Genomic DNA, 23516 nt, shown 5'->3' on the forward strand with positions numbered 1-23516 from the left:
AGGCGTTCCGGGAAGTCTGTGCCTCTCGAATACCTCAGCCAATGAGGAAAGAGAGAGGGAAAAGCGGCCGGGAAATTAGGATGAAAGGAGGCTGCGTCCTCAAAAATTGGAGAGATCCCAGGGGAATGCCCCATGGCCTCTCCCTTAATTCGAATAAAGCAGAAAGGACTCCTCTGTCTCCTTTTTGGACATAAACCTCTGGTGTTGGTGAATTAATTTTCCTTACATAATATAGTTAGATGTGGGTTTTTTTCTGATACTTTTATGATGGAAATAATTTATCATCATAATAACTACTTGTTAATGTTTCAACTTGAACAGAACTAGTTTTAATAAAGTATCTTTAAAATTCTTTATTTGTCCTCTGGTTAATTCAAGTGCTGTCATATTGGTTTCCTCCAACTCTACAAAACCCAAATATCTTCAAAACTAACTGACAAGTTGCAAACGAACCAATTTTTACAATATGACATATCTTTCTTATGATGTCAACAATATATGGTGACTGAAACAACCCTTTGGTTTCCTAAACTGTAACAAAAAGGAACATTTTTATATTGCAAAGTTTCTCTTTTAATTTAGTTAATTTCTTTGCACGATTTCCTGCAAGTTATAAATGCACATTTTACAATCATTCATTCATCCAACAAGTCTTTTTAAACCCAGAGCTAATAGCTAATAACCAAAAACGTTCTATGCACAGGGAGTTCCATAATAGCAAATTTTTAGAGAGGTTCTAGGAAAATTGCAGGAATTCCCGGCTTTGAAATGAGAAACAAGCTTTAGATTACCAGGACCAGTATCCATCCATCCATCCATTCCCGGAGCCCGGGCGAGCTCCCGGGGCAGGAAGTGCCTCCCCCGCCCCCGCCATCTTGGTCCGTGCAATCTCACAGCCCCTCACTCACATCCCCTCACTCATAGCCCCTCACTGCCGCTCGAGGGAAGCTCCCCACTTCCCTCTCCACTCCGGCACTAGCGCTCTCTCACAGCCCAACCCCGGCGTGCCCCGAGCCCGGCTCCGGCTCCGTGGGCACGGAGGGCTCAGCCGGGGTGGCCGGAGCACGAAGCCCCTCCCTCAGCCCCGCTGCGGAGGCGGCCCGGGGGCGGAGGTAGCTCGCCCGTCCAACCAGCGCCCGGCAGCTCGCCGCTGCTTTGCCTTCTCTCCCCCTTTCCCGGCCAGGATAAGGCTCTACAAAGAGCCGGGGTTCAAATGAGGCTGCTCCGGGCCGCCTGAAGGGACAGTCGGCAGCGCCGAGCGCCCCGCGGGAAGGCACCGCTTTGGATGCGGGGCGGAACCCGGCCTGACGAGGCCAGAACGGTTCTGTGCAAGAAAAACGCAGAAGAGGAAAAGAATTGCTCTTTCCCGAGTACGTCCCACCCTGTCCCGGCACGGCACACGCGGACTGCGGTGGCCGAGGCGATGTCCCCGCGGCCGGGCCGCGGCGGCAGCTGCTGAGGGGAGCGGCCGAGGGCGCGGCGCGGCGGAGACGCGGTAAGGACGAGCAGCGCCGGGGCTGCCGCGGGTGCGCCGGGTTCCGCACGGAACCGCCCAGCCAGGGTCCGCTAATCCGAGAAAGACTGTCCCTAAGATAAAGCAGCAAGCCTGGTTTTTTACTTCAAAAAACCAAAAAATACCTCCGAGCCCAAACAAAAACCCGTCACATATTAAAATAAAAGTTGTAAAGATCGCTGAAACATTAAGGGCCATGCAGTGAAAGCCTTGATATTATTTTCAAGAATACGATTTTTTTTTTTTTAAATCTTATTTTTGCACGTAACTTTGATCTTCACGCTTCCCTAAACTTGCCATCCAAGAATTTTTCTAGGACATCCTATTTTCTGAAGGACTGTCTTAAAAATTATGAAACCTCCATTCAGTCTTTCTTACACTCATGTCTAATTAGGGAGATACAAAACTTTCTGATACTTTAGCAGTTTATAAAGTAAATACTTGAAGTATTTCACAAAAAGTTAATTTAAAAGAGAAACTAGCATTTATGAGTAGATTAATGTAGGCATCAAACTATTACGCGATCTAACTGCTATTTTTCACGGGTAAGGTTAGACACGTTTATTAAAATAGGAATGTGTTTAAAGGCTGTTATAGACAATGTCGATGCACACAGATGAGCACACACAGTATGAGCACTTTCTGGTAGTGATTGGATTAAGTGAAAATAAGGTGAGGCCGCAGTTAAGGGAAGCAACAACAAAAGCAGTGCTTTCTTTAGTAATTACATTCCATGTCTATGACAGAACTTTTGTAAAGCACAAAGAACAACCCACAAACAACTAAAATTCTTAGTAATCACAAAGAAAATGTGTACTTCTTGTAACTGAAGAAGCTTTTGCCAAAACTTGAAGTTACAGAGAAACAAGAGACCATCTTCTGCAGTTTCTTGCAGCAACTGATAGTATTTCAAAACAAAAGTTCTCCAAGACCTCATGAAGACACTCTCGTTCTGAAGTGTTGCTTTAGTCATCCATTCCCCTCATTAGAAGTATTATTTTCTAAGAGAACTGAAATTTTAGTTCAAGCACCAGTTCAGTCTTAAGTGGGCAGAAAATCTGACAAGAGAAATGTATTCTAACACAAGTATCTTAAAGGGATTCATTGGTTAATGCCAATGTGGCACTTTTTACAATGGGAGCAAGTAACTAGTGGCGAAACCGCAGAAGTGATTCCCTCCATAAATCTGGAGTTAAATTTTTCAATTTAGTTTAGTATCATGGTTTCCTAACTAACACTGTATGCTACTATGTGTCAGCCCTCTCCTATGTATTTACTTTAAAACCTAAACCCCAACTTTAAAGTTTTTTCAATACATGTGGTGTACATATTTTCACTGTGAACTGCTGTTTCCTTTTACAAAACAAAACAAAAAAATCACTATCTAGGTTTTTCACAGCAATCCTTATCACTTAAAAGTCAAGACGTGAGTTTATTCTAAAAGAAACCCTGCAGCAGTGGAAGTCCCTCCTCTTAGAAAAGAGCAAACTTCACATTAAGTTTGAACACTACCTTCGAGAGGTAAAAATTGATAGGATAAATTAACATAAGTCCACAGAAGAAAACGTGTGAAGGAATAAAAACAAGAGCATGAGCTCTAAGAGAAGGGGCAGGGAGTAGGAAAGCAAGCAGATTCAAAAATTCATGCTTGTCTGTCTTATCACAATGGCGTTGTGAAATCCAGATCATATTACTGGCTTGGTGCCTGGAACATGCCAGCTAACTGTAAGTCCACAAACGCTGGCTATCAGAGGATTCTGCAGAAGCAAAAACCTAAGATTTGTTAAAAACATCCAAAACCAAGCCTTCTGATCTTTTCAGAGCAGGATTTTACATTTCAACATCCTTGCTTCATTTGCTTTTATAATGCAACAAAAATGTAAAACTGCACTAATCTACAAACACCTTTCAGTATCAAAAACAAAAGTATTTAACAGTGAAGATGTGCTAGCTGTTCATGTTGGTTCTTTAGAATGCGCAGGTATCAAATTATGTATGAATTTGCAATAAAATACAGCAGTTTATAGTTTAAAGAATAAATGCTGTCATAGCTAACACTATGCCTTTTGTGAACATGCCTTCCTTTGTATGCCTCAGTGCCTGACAACTCTGCACAGAAGATGGCATATCAGAGGTATGGAGGAAAAGTCAGCCCACCAAAAGGACTCCTAGCCTCATTTTATTAAATACAAACAGCACAAAAGAGCTGATTAATCCACAGAGCTGAATTTTGTAAGTGGTTTAGCATAGCTGAATGAGCTCATCTGTACGTACAGTATCATTTTTTCTTCATAGTCAAAGCAACCATTTCAGACAATACGAGTGTTACACAAAAGCGTGTGTTTTATCCTTCTGATATGTGTATTTTTTCACCTACCTGGGTATTCTAAAAGGCTTTGATGTGTGGGAGTAATTACAGTGCATTCTGGCACACTGGACCTACAGGAACTCTTAATAATCTAGCCTCTAGACTGCAAGACCTTCCTCAGTCAGAGCAATTTGTAGAGATGGAAATAAATGCTGAGTGTTGGACCTTGCCTATCTGCTCTTTAATTAAATGGAAGTCACCTATTACAAAAAAAACCCAACCCCCCCGAAAAAAATCCAACCCACCCCACAAAAATAAAACCCTATGCAGAAAATGGAGTGAAATATTTGAAGAAACTAACCCCCACAATCCTGAAATTAACTTCTAAGGTATGTAATACTCTGGAAGCCTTTTTAGGGAGGCTGAGTGACAATGATTATTGTAAAAACAACAGTCATCCCAAAGATACAATGACTTAAGTGGAGAATCCTATTTTATTTTGATAGCTTCTGAGCATTCTGCTTAAGAGTAAGCCACGTAGGAAAGCTACTGCATCATTTTTGTTTACAATAATTATCACAGCCCAGTAAACTAGTAATGCCTCCTTGGTTCCCCAGCTGCAGCATACAAGCCACTAAAAACTTTTTCTAACTTGTTGAAGTTTTCTACTGTCTGCATCATGTATCAGGTTCTCACTATCAGTTCCATAAACGAAATAGGTAGTGTTTTTTTCTTATCTTTGCAGTAAACTCAACTGTACTGCAAATAGCTACTCAAGTCCCCAGAAATGCTCTCGTTATAACTTCTGAGTTCTAGCACAGAAAATTGCCTTCTCTGTAAAGGAATCTCCAAGGGTAGTGAGAGTGAGTGTATCGTGTTCAAAGCTGCCTTTCCATGGATCAGTGCATCACAATGTCACACTTATGTTTCTCTGGCTTTGCTGCAGTTTACTATACACAGAAATTTACTATACAAGAGCAGAAGCAAGAAGCAATTCTATTGCTTTTACCTACTGAGATCTGCTATGTTCCTTATCTGGAGAAATAACCCATAATAATGCAATTTAAGACTGGTATCAAACCCAGGCAATTATTTTTCTCATTTGTCTTAGTTAAGGTTTTCCACACAAGATTCACACGGATCATTATTTTGCTTTTGTACTTTTCCAGAATGCTACAGTACAGGTGATGTGATGTCTCAGGGATCATAACCTTTCCTCCTTAAACTTACTTGTAGTGTTAAGCAACACATAATAAAGTTCAGTGCTCCGCCACCATTCAGCAGTCTTCCTGCTATTTTAGCTCTACTTTTTACAGGACACTGAAAAGCACAGGTATAAAAGGGACGTAATATAAACTCCTAGACACAAAATGCCAATCTCTCAATGGTTGAAAGACTCAACATTGCAAAACCACTTGAGATTTAGATGTGAGAATGTTCACACTATATACTCAGGTTTTCATATACACATTTCTTTCCAGAGTAATAAGTCAAATGTCTCTGTTATGAACAAATACCATTCAACAAAAAACAGCCAGAGCATTGAAAAGCTACTGGCAGCATTTTCAGATAAGCTTAATGATTCTATGATAGTAAGTAATTTTTTTCATCTGATGGAGACAGACCTTCACTTATATACAGAATCCCACAGGCAAAATATTTCATAAAACCTGAAAGAGACAGTGAACCAGTCTCTTTAGTAAAAATGAGATCCTCCAAGGCATGGCATCAAAACCAACAAATAATGAAAAAAGGTATACAGTTTGGATTATCCAATGATGCATACTGTAAGCAGCTGAAACCCAAAAAGATCATAGTGCTGGCATTGCGACCTTTAATGCTGCCTCTTAAGGCAAGCTGATTGAAACTAGAAATGAACATTTGCCAAACATCATATTTGTCATATATAAATGTTTTTTACCTTTATAATTTCAGGATCATGGCAGTGATTAAACAATAGGTTGTGAAACATCTGTATCATTTTATATTGTAAAATGCTAAAATCTTGTTGAAGTACATAAATTTCAAGATACTCATAAAAATCAAAAGGTAATACATTTTGACTAATGAAAAGCTGCATATAAACAAGACAGAATACAGGACAGAAAACACAACAAATGCTGGGACATCCAATATCCCTTTCAGAAAGCTTATTTCCTATTTTGTCACCAGATCATGGAAACATCCTTACTTAGGTAAACAATGAATAAGCCACCTACTTCCAATTACATGTACAGATAAGCAAACATCTGGTGTACAAGCTGGAAGTTTAACTACAGCACTCATGCGGGCTAGGAGTATAAAGCTGTTGCAATTATATGCCACACAACAATGCTGCCAGTGCAGTTATACTGGCAAAAGAAAAATAGGGGAAAAAAAAAGTACTTTGCCTGAATAAAAAAGTGCAATATACTGCCAAGTAGGATAGACATATACAAAACTCTGAGGTTTGCTGCATCTGCACTAGGGCAAGTTTGCCCCAACTCAATTGCCATGAAAAGTGCTTTTACAAGTACATGTCTTGAACAGCCAGAATCTAGAAATGAAATAATGAAGTTACTTCAATCTGATTAGAAGTTCCATTGATGTTTAATCAAAATAATTTCTTTTTAAGTGTGCTTCATTTGCCTGTTTTTTGTTGGTATGCTTGTGTGTTAAAGTTTTGTCAGCAGCATGAGGATAAGAGACAGACAATGCTGTATTTCCAGTAATTAAGAAAATTTGCCCCAAACCTGCAAGTATACTTTTAGGTTGAAAAGTCTACAGCTGCCCAAGGGGAATTTTGCACTGGGAACAAATATGGCCTGAGTAATACAGTTTCCTCCCGGTGGACCGCAGGAGAGCTATTGGCAGAGGGCAAGGGAGACAGAGAAACAGGAAGAATTGAGTGATCAGCAAGCAACAAGTCAAGTACAAAGAGTATCAGCAATTACAGGGCACAGGAGAAAACTGAAAGTTAATGTCGTATACATCAGATACGATCTTCCTCTCACCTGGGAAGAAATCCTAATGTCCTAAAAATCTAATGTCCTGCTACTCAAAGAAGAAGGTATTAAAAAAGCAATTATATCCTTCTTCAATATTGTTTCTCTGGCTTCCCTCCCCACCTTCTCCATTCCAGCAAGCTTTTTTATCCCTGAAAGATTAATCATTGAGAATTGTTCACCATGTTCACAGCCATGTTGTGAACTTCATTCTAATCCAACTGCAGAAAGGAAGGAATGCCATTTATTCATGTAGTCCTTCACAATATGCAACAAACAGGCCTCACTCTAAACACCTTTTTTTCAACCAAACAAGTACAGTCAGTAAGAAACTTACACAATTATCATACACAGACTGCAGGAAGAAGGACAGCTGATGACAGTATGGTTCTTGTTTCTGTTTCTACTGGGGCATTCTCTAACCACTGTCATTTTCCTTACAGTGATTCTTCTTATAAGAAAAACATCTTAGAAAAGATGTGATGCAGGCAAGATCATGACAGAGAAACATTTCAGCACACTCTAATTATGCTGATGTCATTCACTGGTGGCCTGCTTCTGCAACCACTGGTCAAACCCTAGAATAGGCTTCCTAGAGAGGGGTCACCCACGTAGTCAGGCAGTGGGACTAGATGATCATTAAGATGTTATGTTATAATGAGGCTGATGAACTCTGTCCCATTATTTTCTTACACTTAAAACCAGGAGAAAAATCTGTTAGATGGTGCTCTTTCTTCATCTCAGAGTTTCTTTTTTCTTCAGAAAAGTATGGGTACCCCAGAGCCATACTCAAAAATATAAGATGCTGTGAAAGAAGTGAACTCTGAGGAAAAAACCAGTTTCTTTTTAATGGTCACAATAAGTACAGGTTTAGAGAGGGGAAAAAAGGATATTAAAATTCCAACAGCGAAATAAAACTATTTTACACCTATATGCAAGAGACATTTGCAAAACCAGTCATCTGTGCAGGAACACGAGGCCTGGAAAACTGCCAGGTTTTCCAAGTGTGACCTGCTGTGCAAATGCTGATTATGCAAGTTAAATCTGTCTGGAGTGAATTTACGTTCCCTATTTTTCAGGGCTCCAAATAGCATTGCTTTACTTACAGAAAACGTGTCAAACTCCAGATCTTCATTCGACACGTTTTCAAGATTTTTGAAAAGTTCTGTACAGCACAACTCCTTTCTACTTGAAAAATGAAAATGAGTTTATTCTAAATAAGAAACTGAGACAAAAGTATTTATTCAAAAACTCTGAGGAGGATTAAGTCCTGGTCACTTTGTTTGTATCTTTTACAGAAACATCTATGGTTTATTTCACAAAAAAAAAAAAAAAAAAAAAAAAAACAAAAACAAGAAAAAAAACCAACAACCATATCTCTTCTCGGTATAAGTAATAAAGGATGCATATCCATCATTAGCTTGAAATTTTAAAGAAAAAAATCTTCAGTGTCAGCATCTGCCTAGAATCATAAAACAGTTTAGACTGGATAGGACATTATCTTCGTCTTACAGAGCAAGTCTAGTTTCAAGATTAGATCAGACTACTCATAGCCCTACTGAATCAAAACTTTATGTATTTCCAGGAATGGAAATTCTACCACCTATCTGGGTGACTGCTTCAGTTCTCAGTCACCCTCCCAATGAAGTTAATTTTTTAATAAAACCCATTTTTTTCCTGAGGTAATATGTATCCACCATATACTTCTACTGTACACTTCCAAAAAGAATTTATCTTCTTTACTAACACCCATTAAGTAGCTGAACATGTCTTTACCTTCTTACCTGGAGGCTACACAAACCTGGTTCTTCCTGCTACTCTTTATTGATCGTGTCTGCCAGCCTCCAGCTATTCATGCTGGGTGTGCTCAGCTGAACTCTCATTTCTCACTGCTGTTACTATCACCATTTCATGTAATTTTAAAAAATTACTGTACTAAAGATGACCAGACAGTAAAGTAATAGTTACTTAAATACCAAATGATTATTCCATGAGAAATGTTTTACAAGCCAAGAAAAACACAATGGCAACACTACCTTGCCTAGAAAGTATCTGCCTTTATAAACTGAAAAAACTCCATACTGCCTTTTTCATTCATTTTATTTAAAACTAGGATGAATATACACATAAGTATTGAAAATCAACAACAAAAAAACTGTAGAAACACATGATATCAAAGTGGTACATGGGTACTTCTGGCAGCAGTGACAATACTAAGCCCATGTTTCCAAGTCTACTGTGGCCTACAAAGTTCTAGTGTTGACTTATTTTTTGAAAGATTGTGAAGGCCTCAGCTGTCCACCTTGAATATGAATCTGCACGGAGAACTAAGTTAGGGTAACTACACCAAAGGGCAACTGCTGTAGTATGCCAGCAGACACCAGCTGATTTGGATCTCTGTGCATCATCACTGTGCACCATGCACATATGCAGCTATTTTTTCCTCTTTCAGGAAGGGACTCTGAAATGAGGTGACTAGGCTGAGTGCAGAGACAGTGTCTCCAGTGAGAGTCACAGTAAATGTTTCAGTTGTAAATTCTACTAGTCTAGAAAAATAACAGATTTTACTGCCAATATCTCAGTAGTAGAGTTTTTAACTTACAGTTATTAAGGACCAATTTAATTTAAGTTTTTCCTTTTTTTTTTTTAAGCAGTGGAGGTTCAATACTGATGAATAAAGTAAAATTGCTACATGTCACCTAAGGTGAATCTCTTGCAATATATATATGCAGTTATAAAACACTGCAAATTAACTGTTAGACATCTCTAGAACTTTTAGCAGCATTAATACACATATTAACTTACATTCTATTTACATTTAAAGGTTGTATTTGTAATTGTAATAAATGGAAAGTGTAATTAATATTACAATGAAAATGCCAATCTTGAAACATTTGTGGTACTTGCCTGGAAAAAAGGACACTTCAAATCCTTGTACATATTGCTTACTTTCTTATGGTTCTTGGCAGGCTTTAGATGAGCTAGCAACCACAGTTCTGACAATGGAAAGATACTCCCCATGATGTCCACTTTAGTCAACAGAAGTTAATGCTGGACAACAAAAATACTTCATTTGTACCCACAGTTACTATGTACTATTTTGTAAGTTTTAGAAGAGATTATCATTTGTAAATCCACACTGATTTCCTCCTCGTTACTTACTGTTAAATTTATTTTAAAACAGATTTTAGGAAGTTCTTTGCAGAAGAATATTTGACCAGAACTAGAGGATCATGATGACAACAAGATTCATCTGTTTAATGCTAGTAACTGTTGTGGGAGTTACTACAAGTGAAACACAGGAATTTGAAGGCAATGACAAGGAAAAGGCTCAAGAATTCATTTATACGAACAGATATAAGCGTTCCAGTGACACACAGGACAAATGCACTTACACCTTCATTGTACCTCAGCAGAGAGTGACAGGTGCCATTTGTGTTAATTCTAAGGAGCCTGAAGTTCTGCTTGAAAACAGGGTAAATAAACAAGAATTACAGTTACTTAACAATGAACTTCTCAAACAAAAGAGACAAATAGAAACTCTCCAGCAACTGGTAGAGGTGGATGGTGGAATTGTTAATGAAGTTAAACTCCTAAGAAAAGAGAGCAGAAATATGAATTCTCGTGTCACACAACTCTACATGCAGCTATTACATGAAATTATCCGAAAACGTGATAACGCCTTAGAACTTTCTCAACTTGAAAATAAGATTTTGAACCAAACCGCAGATATGCTGCAGCTTGCAAACAAATACAAAGACTTAGAGCACAAGTATCAACATTTGATGTCAATTGCCAATAATCAGACAATAATAATTGCCCAGCTGGAAGAACACTGTCAAAGAATGCCATCCATAAAGCCACTGCCACAAACTCCACAACCACCAATTAAAGTGTACCAGCCTCCTACTTACAATCGCATTAATAACCAGATATCTACTAATGAGATTCAAAGTGATCAGAACTTAAAGGTTCTGCCACCTACCTTACCAACCATGCCTGCAGTTACTAGTATTCCAACTTCAACTGATAAACCATCTGGTAAGTAATATTATTGATACATTTACATTAGTTTATGCTAATATGCAGTGGGCAGCATTTTAACTGTAATACCAAAAATGCAGTCACAATTTATTTAACTAGCGAATTTTACATACGTGCTGTAGTAGAAACACAGAAAGAAAGCAAAAAAATTAACTGTGAATGTCCAAGATGGACATACTAGCCCTACAGATTTTTCTCACGTTACTTTGCCAGACAAATCCATCATTTATATGACATGTATGAGATAAAGGACTTTCAGAAAAATCTTACTAAACAAGTCATCTAAATTTTATTGACCTTTGCTCAATACAGCTGCTACTGAGCTGCTGTTCATAACATCTGAAGGAGTTTTTGTAAATGTGTGAAGTTATTACAAGTTTGTTGATCTAGCATCTGATAATGTGCTTGTGCAATTAAAGAAGGAATACATATCTGCTCTGTACCTTGTATGGGGTACTTGTGCTCTGGACATGAGCAAATGGAAGCAAGTGGTGGAATAGTAAGGGGATATTATATAGCCCTTATTAAGAGTCTTAGGAGTTCTGCCACGAGCAATGATGTGAAATCACACTGATCAACTGATCTACACGGTAACAAAATAACAGGTAAAGAATTCCGTTTTACCTATGGTCCCACATTCGAAAAAAAAACCCAAACAACCCAAAACAGTTCAGGTATGTGTTTCACACAAGAAAGGTTTGCTCTTCACTGTGTGGACAACATACCTCTTCAGAAAAACGAGAGGCACAGATCTCTGAACTCAGAGCTAACTGAATTACAGTATTGCAGGGAAACTGCACTCAATATATTTCATAGCTATTTGCAAAATATTCCAAAAGACGTCAACAAACTTTCTAGGATTATCAAATAATGCAACTGCCACATATCAAAAACCAAACCAAATGACCCCCATATTGCTTCTCCATGGAAATACCCACAATGAAAGAAACTTAAGCAAGTAAGCAGAGTTTCTTAAGTCCTTGAGTCTCTAAAACATTTTCCTACAAAGCAGTATTTTCACAGAATTGCCAGAGATAGCGCACCATAGCCTGCACTGCGGCATGCAAAACTTCTGCCAGAAATATGATTCCAATGAACTATGTAAAAATTGGGGATGTAAAAAGCTGAATTTCTCAACGGTAGAATCAAGGTCAAACTTACTGTGTTGTTTTCTAAAGGAAATTCTTACTTATCTATGGAGTCATTCATATTTAGTTTCTTTGAAGATATAATTGACGACAAAAGTACCAGTACAGCTGCCTTAATTTTTTTTTTTTTTTTAAATCTACCTTTATCAGTAACTCATTGTGAAATGTTCCAGATATAAAGTTACAATAAAAGAATCTATTTGAAAACACTTGGTAGATACTTATCCTTTAACAAAAAGATAAAAAAAAAAATGCTATTCAGTGAAACCAATCTAGTATATGAAAACCAACACAAATACTGCCCTTTAATAAAGAAATGCTCAACAGCAGCTTGATGCAGAGCCTTTCTGTTTTGACACAGGACCCTGGAGAGACTGTCTACAAGCATTAGAAGATGGTCATGACACAAGCTCCATCTATCTTGTAAAACCAGAAAACACAAATCAGCTGATGCAGGTCTGGTGTGACCAACGGCAGGACCCCGGTGGCTGGACGGTCATTCAGAGACGGCTGGATGGCTCTGTCAACTTTTTCAGGAACTGGGAGACATACAAGGTTAGGATGAGAGAGCTGATTAATGTTTTCCACCCTCTAAAACTTACTGTTGGAGTTAATTTAAAGGGTGATTTTAGAGTCTGGCCAAGAGCCTACTTGAAAAAGAACTTGTGCGTTTACCCTTCCAGAAGAGGAAGTCTCTGTAAAATAAGTTACTCTAGTTTTCTACTTGAGAATACACTCTGATTTACCACTAACACAAATGCAGGACATTAACATGCTTCTTCTCTTGCTTCCTCTACAGCAAGGATTTGGTAACATAGATGGAGAGTATTGGCTTGGTTTAGAAAACATTTATTGGTTAACAAATCAAGGCAACTACAAACTGCTCATAACAATGGAAGATTGGTCAGGTCGAAAAGTATTTGCTGAGTATGCCAGCTTCAGGCTGGAGCCTGAGAGCGAGTACTACAAGCTGAGACTGGGACGCTACAACGGCAACGCGGGAGATTCCTTCACCTGGCACAACGGCAAACAGTTCACCACGCTGGACCGGGACCACGACGTGTACACAGGTGGGACGGCCCTCGCAGCTGCCGTACTATTTCTGCCTTTACATCCTCACCATCCCCCACTTTTCTATCTCTTTCTGTTTTTTGAAAAAGGAAAAATACTTATGGTCATACATACAAAAAAAACCCCAACAAACCAAAAGGTATTGCACTTACAAAGGAATTTGTCAATTAGTGCCTTATGAAGTACAAACGGATGTGTCAACCCTTATACATACTAACGCCAAAACTACAAGTTTTTACACTAGTCAAGGGTCTGTAAAATATGCTATGGAGGGTTATTTGAGACAGTAACACATACTGATTTTCGGGCAAGAGAAAGTAACCAGAAGGATTCTCTGTAGAACCTAACTCCTTAGCTGGTTCCTGAAGAAGCCCAAGTTCACTTCGTACCATGGGATTTCTACATGTTAAACACACAGTTACTAAAAAAAGCCCAGAACAACCAACCAACAGAACAACCACATTTTGTACTTAGGCTGCTTGCTTTAAGACTATTCATTTGCTTCTCAGCCTGAACTGGAGCTTTCTTTTGCAGGTAACTGTGCTCATTACCAGAAGGGAGGATGGTGGTACAATGCATGTGCTCACTCCAACCTCAATGGGGTCTGGTACCGGGGAGGACACTACCGCAGCCGATACCAGGATGGCGTTTACTGGGCGGAATTCCGGGGAGGATCATACTCACTAAAAAAAGTTGTTATGATGATAAGACCTAACCCTAACACATTTCACTGAAATAACTCTTCTCTTGGTTTGCTTTGTTGTTCTAAAAATCACCTAAAGCTACGATGTTATTACCAGGAATTATCTTTTCGGAAATGAGGAAATGTAAGATACTGTACATTTATTAATAAGATATGAGGGCTTGTGTATTATATTTTCAAGAATTATCCCAGGAAAAAGAGCTGAAGAAAAGGAACTGTAATAACATTCAAAACACCTCTTGGTAGTATTAGAACTTGCAGTTTAGATGAAAACTGTAGGTAAGCTTTCTGGTTTTTACTCCCTGTAAATTAAGTTTGGAGGATAAAAATATTGCTACCACATTTAAGTATTTTTGTATGTTATGTATAAATATTCTCAAATACAGGAAATATTACAAACTGTACAGCAAGAGTTTTATTATTATTATTTTTGTTGTTATTATAAGCAATCATTTGACACAGGAATCATATCCTTTGAACTATGTAGCTGGCATATGTACATTAATGTGATGATTATGTAATCTTTGTGAATTACCGTGAATAAAGTTAGCACTATATAATTTGTTTTGAGAGCAGAAAAAAATACCGTCCTGATAAATCTGGCCTTTTTCCTTCACTATGTGCATTTAGATAATCTGCTCCTATAAAAATTCACATTAATTCAAATATTTTGGATTAAAAACACAAATTATTTTTCTTACCAAAACAAAGTACCTACTTGCATATGGAAATTAATCCAGATTTATAACAGGTATTATGTGCTCTATAGCCAAGATGTTGTACCACACAACTTTTACAATACTTTGTACCTGACTTCAGTGATTACCTGCTGTGTAGCCTCTGTAATCAGAAATGGCTGGATAAAAATTAAAAGGTCTATCCAACTTTGCAGGCAAATGATGGATACCAATTTATAAGCTATTTAATAGCCTTAGCCTTTACTTAAAATTATATAGAGAACATATCAGTAGCAAAAAGAAGCTATTTTTAACATTTCACAATTATACATATTACTGTCAAATTATTAAATAGATTTACTCATTTATATTTAGAGGTCAATCACACTTATGAAATATAGACTGGCTTCTGACTGGTTTCTGTAACAGATTGTTAACACACCCATTACAAAATAGCAAAAAATACAAGTTAAAGAATGCATAAAGAGGCAGAGTAAAAGCCTCTGGAAGTTCAACATATTTTTGGTCAGTCTGTATCACGCAGTGTTTGTGTGCGTGTGTTTGCATACTTTTCCCTTATAACCTCAGCACGTCTTTACCACAGTATGTGGGATGTAGCATGTGTTGTATATAACTGAAAGTAGGGTTTTTAATATCTTAGATTATCCCTGTAATATTGTAACCCTTAATAAAGTAACAAATGTTATTTTGACACGTTGAGATCTCATCTTGTTGTAGTTCAGATTAATGTGGAAATACTCATGAATACTTTAACAAATGAAAGAAACTTAAGCAAGTAAGCAGAGTCTCTTAAGTCCTTGAGTCTCTAAAGGAGCAGAGCACAAAAAGCTTCCTGAAGTAACTATAAAATATAAGCTGAATTTCTGTCTCAAAACAAAACAACTGTTGCATGTTTAAACAGTACTTTTAAACATAGTAAGGAATATATTAGTCTCTCCTGTTAGGTTGGAAACATATCAGTAGTTGTCTCCTTATTCATCTGGTTACACAAAATGTCCAACTGTACCTCTTAGAATGCAAGGAAAGCCTTACCTTACAAGGACACCAGCACTGCCTAGTCCTTGCCATCAGCAGGGAGAGGGTCTCTCATGTATGAAACACAGGATACAACATATGTATATATATGCAGGAGGGTTCAAAGTCTCAAAGAGACTGGCTCAAGATCAGCACACTTCATGTGCACCCTCTTCCCCTAAGAAAAGGATATGGGACTGAAACACTGCCCAGGCTGGCTGTCAAGGATGATGCCAAGTGGCATCTGAACAAGGTATGATCAAGTAATCCAAGGACTCTGCCTTTTGAAAGAGAGGTAATTGAAGATTTACTGTGAAGGCAACAGATAATGACTGAAGTCCATAATGTCAGGAGTAGCCTCAAGCTGTGTAAGGAACAAGGTAAAAATTACCATGTTCAATTCAAGCAAAACAGTGTGGTGGTACCGGACAGAGTTGAAGAAATCCTGCCAGCTGGGTGCTGTGCATGCAAGCTTCCATGTGTTTAAAGGGAGAGTGCAAGTGCTCATGGAAGATAAATCCACCGAGGCATTAGGGGTTGGCATGATATGAAGATGGCAACTCTGGCCCACGAAGGCTAAGCAGAATCCTTGAGTTCCTGATCCAGAGTTGGCAATTTAAAAACATTTATTCTTTTCAGCTGCAGTTTAGTGTCTGACTAAACCACTAATAAAACCAGGAAAGAGTTCATTATATTGGACTACTTTCATTAACAATAACCTTTGTGCAGAAGTATTTCCAGGTGAAAAACTGACCAAAAAACCAATTCATCAAATGCCTAGTTGATGCATGTCACAAAAGAAAAGGAGACAATATCAAGACTGGACAGCATTTTAACTGTAGGTCTCCCTTTTACTACATCTGCGCATTGAATTAAACATACATTTATTCAGCACCTGAGAGAAAAACTCCTTCCAAAAGTAAGTAAACATATGTATAGCCTCAAAATCTGAGCCTGACCTAATTTTTCCAAATATGAAATGAAGCGAACCATTCTTCTACATATACAGTGCTCTTCAGGTGCCCAACATGAGCACTCATCTGTCAAGGAGCTACATATAAATAAGGTAATTGTTCACACTCACCTAAATATGGAATTGTAGGAACCATTTTTAAGCTTCTGATGTACTCTCGTGTCCTTTTATAATTATCTTCCTTAGACAGTAAATAGTCTAACTTCTCAAAGGTTGTCTTGTCTTTCCGATTCAAAAGCTACAGAGAAAACAGAGATCATAAAATTTTCAAAGACAAATTCACACAAAACTAACAATTAATAACTTGTTGACTTGTCCAGTGTAAAAGAAAGCATAGTCTAGTTAAGCTTAAATATATCATCATCATTCAAAGTAGCACAATGTTTGAAAACATTCTACCTGTTTTTAAAAAAAAAGGCAATTCAGTCTGTCTTAAGCTATGAAAAACCACAACATTATTTCTTACTAATTTGTCAGTGACTCACATTTGTTACGTGAGTTTTGAATAACCTCAGCAATATTAAATTTTTAGAGAAAAAATGTTATAATACAGTTACCAACATTCTCATAACTTAGAAGAGTTGCTAAAAATCCTCTGAATGTAAAAGTAAAAACAGCAATGGAAAATGCTCTAAATAAATGCAAACTGTGCCATTTCAACAGTATCTTATTAAAAGTATAACAAAACTTCTCAGAAAAAAAGTATATGGAAAGTAAATTATTACGATATTAAATCCATGTTTTCTATTTATTAGATTTATTACAGAAAACCAGAAAAACATTTAGGAATGAAAAACTGTAGTCACAGGGAACTGAAAAGTAAATATAAAATACACAACTGTAGCTATAAGAACACATTTCCTGTTTTAGCTGGTTTAAGAAACCCCAGCAATATTTTTAAGATGGTTTTAAAAGCCAATTGAGTTGGAGTGGGTGGAGAATTATGGCACTGTACACTGGCTTCCTGCAGGTGTCCTTTCTGACAACAGACAGCTGCTCCATAGCACATTCCTTCATACAGCTTTTTCTCTGGAAAATTCCAGTTGTTCTACTACTTAGCTTGTAAGTCTAGCTGTTCATAAAAGAATAATATATAAAGGATAAAAATGAGTATATCAGAATAATTTTGCTGCTTTCTTTTTAGCAGCACTGAGAATTGCTTGAGGCCCTCCCACTGCAATGTATTATATTTCTGAACTCCTGTGCCTACAAAGAGCCTGACACTTCTTTAGGTCTAAGTCAAATTAGTCACATACTTAATTTCATACATGAGCAATTTTCCCTATTTATTTCCAGTTTCATCAAGCTTCTCAAAATATCAGGCACTTACTGTTTTATTAGACTATAACCTTATTCAGAGCAATTAAATAATAAAATAGTTGCAAGCATTTTAAAAGCCTAATAAACTTATCTAAGATATATGTACAGTCATCTTTATTTATAAGCTCTGAACATTCAATGTGACCCATGGTGTGTGGAATACTTAATTGATGACAATTACCCAAACCTTTGTATAGTTAACTATTATACAGAGTAGTAACTTATAATTGTGAATTCCGCTTTAAAGAAATATTTAAATTTACTCTAAGTTTTCCTAAGAAATTCTGCCTTCCAGAGACTGAGTTTCTGAAAATAGAATTATCAATGATTTTAATTTCTAAAATACATAAAAATTGAAAGGCATCACACAATCACAAAATTAATGCTTGTATATTTATAACATGCCTTTTCCTTCCTTTTAGGTAATGCATTAAACAATAAACTATGTTTGGATAAGGGGACACTGATACATGTTCTGTACAAGGCTGTTATAAGATTACTTATCAAGAAAAGTCTTCTTGAGCATATGATCAGTGGCTTCTAGAACACACAGGAAAACAGGAAATTTACAGGAAAATAAATGCAGCTGAAACTCAACTTTTCACAAAACATGTTACAGACCACTACTTCTACCACAGTACTATAAAAATAAGAACACAAAAGCATCTTCCTGCAGAGTTTTCAATACGACGAAGAACCTCAGAAATCAAACAAAACAGAATGGACAAGGGTCAAGGCAACACTTACAGCCCAAGTTTTGGTCAGCCTGAAGATAGGTGCACTTTGCAATGCTGAAACCACAGACATAAGGGAATGAAGATTATTCAGCTCCAGAAGCTTCTGAAAAAAGGGAATAATAGCTTTTAGAACACTGGAAAGGGACGCAGGTTGATTAATATCAAAGTTGCATTAATAACCCATGACTTTTATCATTAATAAAATACAAAGTTTTCCTCAATGACTGCAGACAAAATAGTATCCAATGCTGTCATGTGCAAGATTCTTAAGACGACTTTAAAAGTTGCCAATTTTACAAGTATACCCATCAATATAATAGGCATTTCAGTTTCGAGAACACAAACAGCATTTGATTTCAGTCTGTTATTTTCTAAGGCTATTCCTTCTGGAACAGAAAATAGCAAAAAAGTATTTGATGCATTGTTCTTGAAAATCCATGTAATTTTGGAAACTGAAGATTTAATCAAGCAAAAACATTACACAAAGATGCTGCCAACCCTCTCAGAATTAACAAGACTTTAGCCTTTGTAATCTGTTTTATAGGAAAAATTTACCTCACTTCTATATACTTTAAATTAACCCTGTGTTTTGACAATTACTCAAAACACTGATCTCAGGCAGACAATACTTTGGAATAAAGCTGTCAAGATGATAATGCTTGCTACAACAAGCACAAAAATGTAAGATAGAAAAATGAGAATTGCTGTCATGTAGCTTCTTTGTAAAGCTTAAAAAGAGGCTGGATTCATCCTCAAGTGATCCATTTACTCGCTGCTCAGAAGCATTTAAGGAAGATCTGGACTTTATGGAGGGAAAAAGCAGGAAAAGTAAAAAAGCAAGAGAAGGAAAGAGAGCAGTGTTCCCCTTTGTGCAGGCTATAAAAACCTCAACAAAACACCACAATGCTTATTTCTGAGAACAACCTAAGACCTCCAAGCTGAACATTCTCCTATTACTTGGACTATTTTTTTGTGCCAGTAACTTACCCAGATAAATTTTCTTCTAAAAGTACAAAACTGCAAAATAAATTGATTGGAAATATGCACAAGACAAAAATGGCTTTGTACTACATGGAAAGTATTATTTTAATTACCTACACACATACACAATTTCACACATACAAAATTAGCACTTGGGACTTTGACAATGACCACAGAATTTCAGGTCATGAAAGAGATAAATATTTTTAAATTTGTTTGTTTTAAAGTTGAGAGTAAGACGCAGTGCTCAAACTCATTAAAATAACTGAGCTTTATCAGCAGTGCTTTATACCAGCAACTCCATATTGCAAGCAGAAATACAAGTCTCACAATAGCTATTTCAGAAGCAATGAATTTCTTTTCATAAAAGTCAAATTTGAAAATTTGGTGGGAGATAAAAACCAGACCAATTTACAACATTTGATGTTGTCGACACACAGTTGGCCACCAACAATCCAAATCACTTTTGAACTTGTAAGGCACACTGCCCCCGCAGAACAGAACAGCTCTCATGCCTTTATCTCACTCATGAGGTACAACGGAGCAGATGTGCTCAAACAGAACTGTCAGCCTCTCTGCAATCCAACAAGGGCTCACAAAAGTAGTGCAGAAACAAACAAGAAGGAATTAAGGTTTTGAATGATAGTGTAAGAAATTTGCACTTACTTTAGCTATTTTCACAAAATGGCTCAGTATTTCTGCCCTTATTTTTAAGGTCTGTGCTGTTAATATTTCTCGTACAACCCAAAAACTGACCTATGAAGTAAACACATACAACTTTAATTTATTACAAAAAAAATGGACTTTATTAGCCTATCAGAAGAAATATCTGCAAACTCTCACAATGCTCCAGGAGGAAAACAGGGTAAGGAAACAAACTATTTCTGCCCCCATGAATTCTCATCTGTATCACTGCAATTGCCCTGAAGCGTTACCACCAAAATAGGTAGACAAGTGAGACAACACAAAATAACTGAATGAGCAAGTGAAACCCAGAAAAAAAAGGAACAAAATTGCTAATGTTGCACCATAGCAAAACAAATTAAGAACTATTAATTAGGAACAAATGGTCTAGAGGAACAACATGAAAATGTGGACAAAACAATTGAAAACGGGCTGTTATTTAAAAATCTTAATCCTTATTTGGAAAAATAGGTTTTAATTCACATGAGTAGTTCTGTTTAACTTTATACTCCAAGACAACTGTCAAACAGTACCTGTTCATGACAACAATCAAATTATATACCTGGTTAAACCTTCTAGTAAAGGCAACAATATTTGGAGCGAGGGTGTGTTTTTCTTTCTTATTCCATCCACAGCTGGCTAGTTCCTAGGAAACACATTAAAAATTGCCTTAAAAACAGAAATGAATTCTCCTTAACACTAGTTCTAAATCACTCTTCTGTTTTTAGAACCACAAGTCTCAGTTTCAATCAAAATGTTGTTCAACTTTCCAAATGTACACTATTAATTTTAGACACCTTCATATGAAAAGGCAGAGTCAGCCAAAGAGAATTCTGCCTTTGAAAAGCACTTTGTAATGCTGATAAATGGAACACACTCTGGAGATCTGTACAGCCTGTGCGAGCAGCAGGGAAAGCACTTCCAGCTCTGAACAGAATTTGAATCCTCATCTCCAGCACTGTAACTTCTGCAGACAAAAATGCCAATTTGCATCTGTCAGGACACAGATTCTCCACATGAACAGTCCATGTCCTACGACACTAGAAATCATATGTTTATGTGGGAAAAAAATCTCAGACACTCTACTTGGGGCAGCAAAATTCCCCTTTGTCAGAAAAGTGAAAGAGGTCAGCAGCCCAAGGATATCAGGCAGTTGTAAGAGGGCTAGTGAGTAACAATGGAAAATCCTGTGTATGACAAAAGCATCTGACTAGGTTTAAAATTCAGACTGAACAGGAAGGTTGATAAACGTGAGTGATTCAAAATGCCCCTGCTGATTTTTTTAATACGGCTACCATATACTGTGTTCTACAATTATACTTCATCTCTCTTTTTTTTGATATGGAAAGATGCTGGCAGTCTGCTCAATGTTCACAGTCACAGAAAATATTCCCATCAAGCGTGCAAACCCTGAAATTTGTGGAGATTGCAATTTCAGTACTTGGAAAAAATCTAAATAAAGTTACATAAAAATCTAAAATGTAAGCATAATTATTTCTGCTGGAGAACAAAGACTTGTTAACTAGATATTCTCTTTCTAAAGTCTGCAAAGTAAAATGCAGATGTGTTTTACAGTAATAGCTAAAAAGCAGGGAAAAGCCTCAGCAAATACCATGCTTAAAGGATGTTTGTGTCTGTGAGATAAGACTTAGCAACCAAAACTCTAAAATCTTAGGTATTTCCATCCATGCATAAGGCCATGTTAAAAGAATAAAACCTTAAATTTCAACCAGAAAATGTTAATGTTCTTAGTCTAATAATTTACCTAACAGCAAGGGGCAGGTTCATAACAAATACTACACAGACTATTTCTTGCCTTAAAACCTAGTCCTACAGCTGGCAGAGTTTCAGGATAGAAACAGTTCATTTTTGGCAAACAAACTATATTAACAATTCCAATAAATGAAAATCAGAAAGGACAATTAATAACTAATAGCTCATGGTGACTGCTACATAGTCAAAGACCTATATCCTAGCATAAGCTGAAAATACAAGTTTTCCCTCTGATCACTCTTTAGTGAGTTACAACTATTTGGCAGAGCAGCACTTCAGGAAATTTCATCTCCAAAACACAAAATGAAGCAAGAAAAAAGGAAAAGAAGAACAGTAAATCAATTGTCTTGGGATATTTTTTGCTATAAAATTCTATACAGGTTTCATAGTAACTAAAGTAAATGTAAAATTCACTTTAAAAATCAACATCTACAGTCTTGTATTTATTTTTTAGTTCGCTCATCTCAGAGTATAACACTACCAAGGTAATTGGACTAAAAAACCTTCTCTGTTTTGTTCTGATATTTGTCTAAACAAAACTTCCTCATGGAAAAGTATCTGTGTAAAAATTTGTACAGATTGAAAAAAACTTATTAGCAGATTTTTCTATGGGTATTGCTAATTTCTTATTGCATTACTCATTTGATATTTTTTTCCCACAGGAAAGAAAAGTCTCCCTAACTGCCTGGAGCACATACGTAATTTCAAAAGCATGAAAGTGTTTACAGCTATAAAATTGTCTTGGTGTTATTGAGGGGAAAAAAATTATCTGACAGGAAGGACAGACAACCGATAGTACAGGAAGGAAATCAAAAATTTGTCTCTCAAAATAAAAGTCTACTCATCTCTCTGAACTATTGTAATAAATGATGACTTGTTTTGTTAGTAAGCAAATTAGCTGGCTAGAGCTTCCACTAAAAATCTTCTGAACTTAACTGTCCCTACTGATGTCGCCAGAAATTCAGTTCTGCTAACATTATGAGGGGGCAGAAGATGACCTTCATAGAACCATGACATTCCAATTGTGGGACAATATGATAACAACTCACAGTGGATTACAAGTATATGTTCTTATATTAAAACACCTGAAGCAGGAGTCATGTGATTCTTGTACCTTTTGCAGTAAATAAATTTATCACACTTTTACGCAAGTTTGTAATATTCTGACAACTCCTTTTATTCTTCATTTCTTAAGTTCCTATTACTGATTTTCAAATGTCTGTGTTAACTCTGATTGCTTTTCCTCAAAAGGCCTCAAGTTCCCTTCTATGTCTTTCTTAAAAGGTTAAAATCTTAAAAGACAATACACTAACTTTTAAGGGTTTGGGCTGATTTATTCCCAGCATTTATTATTTTGAATCTTAAAAGCAATCATAAAAATTAAAAAGCTTATCAAGCTTATGCAGCCTAAAACTGAGATTATGGCCAGAGGCATGAGTCTGAAATCTGACAGGAACTGAAAAACAGCAGCAGAAGGGAGAATAGAGAATTTTCACACTTGATAAACTTATCCTGAAGAAACACTCCACTCAAAGCAAGACAAGACTTCCAGAAAAGCACAGTCA

The 23516-nt window shown here is 36.9% G+C and overlaps 2 protein-coding genes across 11 annotated transcripts in view; one reads left to right on the top strand and one right to left on the bottom strand.

The window, feature by feature from the left end:
* RALGPS1 (Ral GEF with PH domain and SH3 binding motif 1) overlaps positions 1–23516 on the bottom strand; it is an 84348-nt gene that overhangs the window by 49765 nt on the left and 11067 nt on the right. For all 9 annotated transcript variants that reach the window (XR_008841747.1, XR_008841746.1, XR_008841748.1 and 6 more), the window contains 4 exons: positions 20741–20824; positions 20161–20250; positions 18524–18616; positions 16568–16694 (listed from right to left, as the gene is read on the bottom strand). Coding sequence is in view for 6 of the 9 variants with exons in the window: in XM_056505375.1 (XP_056361350.1) it covers positions 16568–16694; positions 18524–18616; positions 20161–20250; positions 20741–20824 (394 nt within the window). In the remaining 3 variants the exon portion in view is untranslated. The remainder of the gene's footprint in view (positions 1–16567; positions 16695–18523; positions 18617–20160; positions 20251–20740; positions 20825–23516) is intronic.
* ANGPTL2 (angiopoietin like 2) lies at positions 1406–15160 on the top strand. 2 transcript variants are annotated; one of them, XM_056505380.1, is made up of 5 exons: positions 1406–1495; positions 9990–10846; positions 12359–12552; positions 12797–13067; positions 13603–15160. In XM_056505380.1, exons 2-5 carry the CDS (start codon positions 10039–10041, stop codon positions 13800–13802), a joined length of 1473 nt encoding a protein of 490 aa, XP_056361355.1. In that variant the 5' UTR covers positions 1406–1495; positions 9990–10038; the 3' UTR covers positions 13803–15160. The 2 variants fall into 2 exon arrangements, with proteins under 2 accessions (XP_056361355.1, XP_056361356.1); XM_056505381.1 differs by having other exon boundaries at positions 1446–1495; positions 9775–10846.

Source organism: Oenanthe melanoleuca, chromosome 17 (genome assembly GCF_029582105.1).
Source record: "Oenanthe melanoleuca isolate GR-GAL-2019-014 chromosome 17, OMel1.0, whole genome shotgun sequence".
Taxonomy (NCBI): Eukaryota; Metazoa; Chordata; class Aves; order Passeriformes; family Muscicapidae; genus Oenanthe; species Oenanthe melanoleuca.

Coding starts and splice junctions, on each gene's coding strand:
- ANGPTL2 (XM_056505380.1), top strand. CDS start 10,039: ATGATGACAACAAGATTCATCTGTTTAATGCTAGTAACTGTTGTGGGA. Junction 12,553..12,796: donor GGAACTGGGAGACATACAAG/GTTAGGATGAGA, acceptor CTTCCTCTACAG/CAAGGATTTGGTAACATAGA. Junction 13,068..13,602: donor GGACCACGACGTGTACACAG/GTGGGACGGCCC, acceptor TTTCTTTTGCAG/GTAACTGTGCTCATTACCAG.